Source organism: Drosophila tropicalis, unplaced genomic scaffold, assembly GCF_018151085.1.
Source record: "Drosophila tropicalis isolate 14030-0801.00 unplaced genomic scaffold, ASM1815108v1 contig_615, whole genome shotgun sequence".
In the NCBI taxonomy this organism is placed as follows: Eukaryota; Metazoa; Arthropoda; class Insecta; order Diptera; family Drosophilidae; genus Drosophila; species Drosophila tropicalis.
The window spans coordinates 1297220-1305382 of NW_027173095.1; the positions used below are offsets into that span (position 1 = coordinate 1297220).

An 8163-nucleotide genomic window follows, 5' to 3' on the forward strand; every position below is an offset into this window, starting at 1 on the left:
ACTTATTTTAGGAATTGAAACTTTCGAGTTGTGTCCAGAATTTTCATTTCGTTGTAAGACTCCCACATTAGATAAAAATATTCACTTGGTTGATGACGAAAAGAAATGTTTATTAACACCAGAGCAGGAAAAGAGTTTAAGTGATGTTATTCAATTGCTTCCAGATTTTAAACAACAAGGATAAGGTCCACTTATTGTTCACGACATAGAGATCAAAGAAGCAACTCCAATCAAGCAACGCTTCTATCCATCGCCAGCGGTTAAAAAGTTGATGTATAAAGAAATCCACCGAATGTTAGAAATGGGAGTGATCAAGAGAGCTAATAGTCCTTGGAGTTCTCCTATGCATATGGTAATAAAACCCGGAAAAATGCGATTATATTTGGATGCAAGAAAAATAAATGAAGCCACCAAAAAGGATGCATACCCTCTGCAAAGCATAGATGGAATTTTCGCGCGACTGCCAAAGGCCAATTTTATAACAAAAATCGATTTAAAAGATGCCTACTGGCAAATCGCCCTTTTCTAAGAAATCCAAGCCCTTAACAGCTTTTACGATACCCGGCCGCCCCCTTTACCAGTTCACTGTAATGCTGTTCGGACTATGCAACGCTTCGCAAACCAGGCGCGTTTGATAGACGATCTAATTTCAGCAGATCTGAAATATTGTGTGTTTGGATACCTAGACGATCTCTGCGTTGTTTCAGAAGATTTCGATACTCATTTGGAGATTCTGATTCGTATGTCTCAGGAATTTAAAAAGGCAAATCTAACTTTAAATATAGAAAAAACCAAGTTTTGTGTTACAGAAGTGCCATACCTGGGCTATATTATAGGAAGAGGAGCAATATCAACTAGAATATCGGCTAGTTCCGAAAACTATAAAACAAACCAGAGGTTTCTTGGGTGTTGTTGGTTGGTATCGTAGATTCATTGATAATTTCTCTGACATTAGATTTCCGATTACCCAATTGTTAACTAAGAAGAAAGAAAAGCTAACCTCGGCACAGATCTTGATCAATCCAGACTTTAACAAGAAATTCAACGTGCATGGTGATGCAAGCAACTACTACGGCATCGGCGAAATGTTGGTACAATTGGACGAAGAAGGAGCTGAGAAACCTATAGCGTTTATGTCGAAGAAGTTAACAACAGCTCAACGAAGTTATAGCGAGACAGAACGCGAGTGCTTGACTGCTTTGGAAGCAATAGAAAAATTCCGCTGCTATCTCGAACTTCAAGAATTCGAAGTTATAACCGATCACGCTAGTTTAGTTTGTTTAATGCGACAATCAGATTTGGAAGATTACAAGCTTGAAGTAAGTCACCGAAGAGGTCAAGTCAATGTAGTGCCTGACGCATTGTCCAGAATGTTTTCGGAAGATTTGTGTGCTTTGGAAGAATTTCGACCCTTAGTCGATTAAAACTCTTCTAGTTTTAATGACGAAGAATATCAACAAGAAAGAGAGAAAATTGAAAAAGAACAAGACAGATACCCGGACTTGAAAATAATAGATCAGTTTGTATATATACGCACGCAACATGATAATGGAACAGAGTTCAGCCAAATCAATATTTGGATACTATGGATTCCACAAAGTTTATCAAGAGAAGTTATCAAAAGAGCTCATGAAGACAAGATATCTGCACATGGCGGAATGGCAAAAACTTTGGAGCTCATACGTCGGACATTCTTTTGGCCTAGCATGGTGACACAAGTGCGTGATTATATACGTAATTGTGAAGTATGCAAGTCAACTAAAGCACCCAACCAAATCTTAAAACCACCGATTGGTAAAGCTGCAGTATCAGAGAGACCTTTTCAGCGATTATATATGCATCTTTTGGGAACATATCCGAGAAGCAAACGTGATTATATCGGACTTCTGATAGTGGTTGATCATTTATCTAAGTATCATTGGCTTTAACCCCTTAAAGTATTTAAGAGCAATGTGATTCAAGAGTATCTGCGGGATAATATATTCTTTCGATATGAAGTTCCCGAGATATTGGTTAGCATCATAATTCAAAGCAAGCGAATTTAATGCATGGTTAACGACATTGGGCATAAAACATGTGTATACAGCAATTTATTGCTCACAGTAGAATGCCTCTGAGAGAGTAAACAGATCCATCATTGCAGCAATCCGCGCCTATCTTAAAGAGGACCAGCGCTAATGGGATCTGCTCTCCTTTCCATGCTTTGTTTGGCTTTGACATGGTCACACATGGTTCCCATTACACTCTTCTCAAAAGGATAAATATGCTAAATGAACCGAATAAGGACGATCAGTTAGCATTACGCCATAATTTACTCAAGAAAAATATAGCAAAGGCAGCGGAGCACGATGCAAAGGTATAAAACCTGAGAACCAAGGAGGTTAATTTCAAGGTAGGACAAGAAGTCTTTAGACGTAATTTTGGTCAAAGCAATTTTCAAAAATGTGTTAGTGCCAAATTGAACTTGCTATGGTTAAAGTCTCGAATAGGGAATATGAAGAGATTACGAAACTGTTAATACGTGTTGGAGGATTTGAATGGCAAACTGATAGGAACTTATCATGCTAAGGACATTAGGCATTAACTGTCTTATTTCAGGCTAATACTCCGAAGCAAGTTCTATTATTATTCTGTGGTTGTAGTGCCCAGTTTCTGTCGTTAGTTTTATTTTTAAATTTTAAGGCGTTAGTTTGTAATTCAGTAAGTGGGTGGTAAGTGCGTCGATAAAAATGATCAGCAAAAAATAAAAAAATTTAAGTCTGAAATTTTCCTGGCCATCAAGTCGAATGATTAACTTTATACTAACTTGGAGCATCGAGGACAACAATTATTGTGACGTTTTGTAAATCTTATTATGGTAAGTCATTTTTTTGGGGATATTTAAGTATTTGGAAGTGTCTAATAAGTTCTTTTGAAAACTTAGCCCAAATTGAATTGAATGTTGGAAACCTGAGCAAGGAATTTCATATTTGAGTTCCGAAAATCAGCCAGAGATATTTTTTGAGACACCGAGGGCTCAAAAGCTGCACACCGTGAAGGGCACAGAGATATTTCGACAAAGTTAACTAGATTGAGAAAGTTTCTTCGTTGCGGATTGAGAGTCCCTTAGACCAAATTTGTTGCATAGGAAAACCAGTCGCTTGATTTAACCTAACATTTTATTCCTAAGCATCATCCAGCGGACGACGAAGGCCTTCGACGGACCGAACGGATGGGTAAGTCCTAAGTTCTGAAACATAAATCATGATCGATCTGGTATTTCCCTGTTTGTATGCAAAAAGAAAGCGAGTAAATAAAATAATCAGCAAATAAGAAAAACTCTCTCAAGTACAGTAAGCTAAAAGAAAAAATCGAAGAAGGAGAAAATTGCCAAACATTGTCGCAAAATTAATACGATATTAAGAATCGCCTTTGACTGTGTGAGCAGAGTCGCCATTTATAATTGAAATCATAATTTAAATTGAAGATTAACAAATTTCAATTGACATTTTTATTTTTGAGTACCTATAAGCATATACTATATATCGACCTCACATTTAAGATTCACCAAAACAAAATAATATTATCCCTAATTTGGCTTTTGGATGCCCTGATCCATCATTTTAGTTTAGTCAAATCGGATTATGTTTCCGACTTATTGAAGTATTTTAGTATTCCGTAACCCTCGTGAATAAATATCGTGTATAATCTTAAAATCCTATCAGGCTTCAGTTCTAATCAGATCTAATGAAGCGATATGCGTAACGTAACCTATGGAATATATTTCATTCTTCTTTAAATAATTAATTTAAAACTTCTTTAAAAACCACACCACAGCCAATTCAACGTCATCTTGCGTGCCAACGGTTACAAAGAAAACTTTAAAGAAAAGTCGTGAGTAATGCGCTAATCCTTTAAAAATTTTATTATGAAAAACCTATATTTTCTATAAATATATGTACATATATATGAAATACCCCTATACGGTTTCCTCTAACACAACCGTTTCATTATTTTATATTTAAGACATTAGTAATTAAGTCTTTTTTGATTTGGAAGAATGTTGAACTCAAAAATATGAAATTTTCTCAGGTTTGTTATGAAAAAAGTAAAAAGCAGAAATTATGTTAGAAATAGGAATAAAGTTTTGATTTACCTTAATATGGTCTGTCGAGTACCCTTGCTAAACTGTCAACTGATGTCATAACGAAATAAAGCTGCTTTTGTTTTGCTACAACACCTTGAAATAGAACAGTTGTCTTGGTCAAGTGGGTAAAGAAGAGGGACTAATCATATCTAAGTTCTCTCACATTCATTATTTAGATTCATGTTTGTCTTCTTTGTTTAGGTCACGGTGAATTGCCTCCATAGCAATAGTAATAATAGTAGCAGCAATTTTAACTTTTGGTAGCTATTTTAGTTTTCTTAAAGCTCATTAAATTGATTAATGATAGTGTGTGTGAAAAGGTGAGAAAGAAACCAAGACTAATCCGCCGAGCTAGACCCGAGCTTAGCATCTTTTTCATCTCAACCTTAGTTCGTCTACTTCTAAACTGGAGTACTTTAAAAAGAACTCTATCCACTAACACCTTGTAGCCTAATTAGATGTTTACTACTTTGAGCGAGAACTATAAACCAAAGCCCATTCTGGTCTCAACACAATTCAAAAACTGTTCGTCCTCTTGTGTACCTCAAGGCAGTCTAAAAGACCACAAAATATATTTCGTTATTTTGTAATATTGTTTTCCACTGTGAAACCCACTTTACGAAGTTCTGCCTATATATGTATGTATGTATGTATATCAAGCTGTGCTAAGACAATAATTTCTCTTCTTCCAACAACAACAATAGGAAGCTTTTGCCATTGAGTACGTAAGGAAAACAAAAAGTATAATTACATACATACATACAATGTACATATGTATGTATATATGTGGGAAATGGCATTGAGAGAGAGCAATCCAAAGTGATAGAAGAGAAGAGACAAACGCGTAGTGGCCGAACATTCTAGTAGTAGTAGAGAGAGCAGGGCATAGGATCATTATATTAGTTGGGAGAGAGCTGTTAAAGAGGCCGTAGATTATTCGCAAAGAGACTGTTAACTGAGTCGCATGTCAAGGTCCATAAGTAGTCCAGTGTTATTTCTATAAGATGGTTTAAATCTTAACAATATATTGAACTCGATTGTCATCAAACAATTCAAATATTAATAAACAAATAAATATAGTAACGATCGGTAAATCAACGCTACAATTGTATGTATGGATATGTATGTACATATGTCCACGCTGTATGTATGGGTACCATTAAATATCCTTCAGTATTTTAATGTTTTTATATCTGTTCTTTAACATATGAAATTAAATTTAAATATTTATATTTACATTTTCTTAAGTTTTTGATAGTTTTGCTTAATTTACGTGTCTTTGGCTTGTGCCAAACAATTTCTTAGTACGCCGGCTCATCCGGAATCGAATTTTGGATGGATTCTGAAAAAAACAAAATTGATTAGGGAATGAAAACTTTATAATATTTTAATAACACTTACCTTTATTAGTGTATACACTGAATTTGAAAAAATTCAACAGTCCCTGCCCCTACAAAATTCAATCGCGAATGAACAAAGAATCGAAAAGTACAAAGCAATTCGCGCAGAAGTTGGAAAAAACAACAACAGCAATGCACTAACAAACGAAGTGAAGTGGCGTAGACAAAAATCATCATGCTTTACTTCTTCCAATTTTTATACCCTTGCAAAAAGGGTATATTCATTTTGGTCAGAAGTGTGCAACGCAGAGAACGCAGCATCTCCGACCATACAAAGTATATATATTCTTTATCAGCACGACGAGACGAGTTCAAATAGCCATGTCCGTCCGTCCGTCTGGATCAACGCAAACTCCTCCTAGACCGTAAGATCTACAGAGCTGAAATTTTGAACCTAGGCTTGTATATACTGCAGGGGTTGTATATCTCGGACTCAGCCGGATCGGACGACTATATCATATAGCTTCCATACAAACGCCGAGTCTCGAACAGTGACTTTTCTCAATAACGTTATTTTCTGAGCTATTGTCGTGAAACTTAATATTATACAGTTTATAAACTACTGTGACAAATTTGATAAAGATCGGATGACTATATCGTATAGCTCCCATAGGAACGATCGGTGGAAAACAGTGACACCTTCGTTACTTTTAACGCGATTGCTTTGAAATTAAACATTTGTTAGTTTAATGTATCTGTTAATGACTGTGCCGAATTTAATAGAGATCGGGCGACTAAATCATATAGCTCCCATAGCAACGATCGGTCGAAAACAGTGACTTTTGTAAATAACTTCGTTACTTTTAACGCGATTGCTTTGAAATTAAACATTTGTTAGTTTTATATATCTGTTAATGACTGTGCCAAATTTAATCAAGATCGGGTAACTATATCAAATAGCTCCGATAGGAACGATCGGTGAAAAACAGTGACTATGATCAATATCTTCGTTATTTCCTATGATTGTAGGCCATTCTTTCGCTAGCATAAGGGTATACAAACGAACGCGGTCGAAGTTAGCCCCTGCCCTCTGTTTTTCTTTTTTTTTAATGAGAAATATATATACATATGTATGTACAATGACGACATTAGCTCGTTCGGGTGCCTTCGGCTAACCTCAACATGAAATACGCTGGCAGAAATTATTTCTGTCGACGTCAGTGGTTCAGAATATGTAGCGATTTTGTCCCCGGCGACATTTGGTACTGAAGGGTATTTACATATGTACATACATATGTATGTATGTACATATGTACAATGTACATGCAATGTATGCATGTACTATAACAAAATAAAATTAAAATTGAACGAGCTCTAACTTAATTTTCCTGAATATTTTTTAAACTGAATGAATGTAATTGTATGTAGGTACGTACATAATGTATAATTTGGAATATTAGTACTGCAAACCTACTGTTTTGTATGTAAGTCTGTGTGCATGTACATACATACATACCTGAATGTGTTGAGCTGAGCAACAGTAAAAACCAAGGTACATGTAAATTCCATTTTTTCAGTTCCATTATTATGTTTCCAATTTTGGTCTTGCAAAATGTTTTTGTTTAATCTCTCTCCTTGTGCATATTTACTTATTCTTGTTGTGGCACGCCCAAAATTGTTACAGAATATGTTTTTACCTACATATGTATGTATGTATGTATGAATATATTTTTGCAAATCTCTTGTTTGTCTATTCATAAACATACATAATATGTATGTAAATATTTACAGGTCATAATTTCTATGCATGTAAATATGTATGTACTTATGTGTGTACAATTATACAGACATATGTATGTACATACATATGTATATGCAAGCATCTACATAAATTCATAACATATATGTATATGTATATGTATATATACATTTGTATATATATACATGTATATGTATACATACATATATACATTTGTATGTGTAACAAAAATTTCAAACAAAATATTTTGTTTGTCTTAAAAATATTTTTTGTACTAAGGGATATGCACACAATTGCACAGATAAGGATACACACTTTCAGCAGTGAAAAGACTTCTTCTGCGAAGTGCCCGACGAAGACTAAATTGAAGTTGACAACAAAATACATACATATGTACATACATATGTACATATGTATGCACATTCAAACGTACATATGTATGTACATAAAATACATATGTATGTATGTACATATTTTCCTCATGTAACTCACGCAATCGCATTTGACTTTTCGAAATTCGTAGTTCTACAATTAGGTATACATACATATGTACATATATATACATGTGTATGTTGGTCTGCCTATGTATGTGTATTCATTTGCTTAGATACAAAGCTTAAGAGAAAATGTCCTTGGGTTAAAGAGAATATTGATATCCCTATAAGTCTTCATCTCTTTAAATTCCATTCTGTTTGCATGACAAAATCAACATGAAATTCGTACAGAAGTATGGGAACGTAAACGTTGATCCATGAGGGTTCCAGTGACAGGAAAGCACAACAGAGAAGAGTTCAATTTTGCACTACGGATTTTTATGCCGAAGTCAACATCAACAAGAATCTTGCAGTATTTACAAATCAAAAATAAAATTCTAGGGTTGTTTTCTCTTTCAATTTCATGCATCAGGTCGTCGATTGCGCTCGTTTGAGCGTGCATTG

General features: G+C 34.9%; 1 protein-coding gene across 3 annotated transcripts in view; it reads right to left on the minus strand.

Annotated features, from left to right (window-relative positions):
* dpr19 (defective proboscis extension response 19) overlaps positions 1–7574 on the minus strand; it is a 294597-nt gene extending 287023 nt beyond the window's left edge. The window contains exons 1-2 of one of the 3 annotated variants that reach the window (XM_068292216.1): positions 7541–7574; positions 6983–7163 (exon numbers count right to left, since the gene is read on the minus strand). In XM_068292216.1, coding sequence (XP_068148317.1) covers positions 6983–7049 — 67 coding nt within the window. In that variant the 5' untranslated portion in view covers positions 7050–7163; positions 7541–7574. Of the gene's footprint in view, positions 1–6982; positions 7217–7514 lie in introns of all 3 variants that reach the window. The other 2 variants (XM_068292214.1, XM_068292217.1) reach the window with 2 other exon arrangements.
* Positions 7575–8163: the final 589 nt, after the last annotated feature.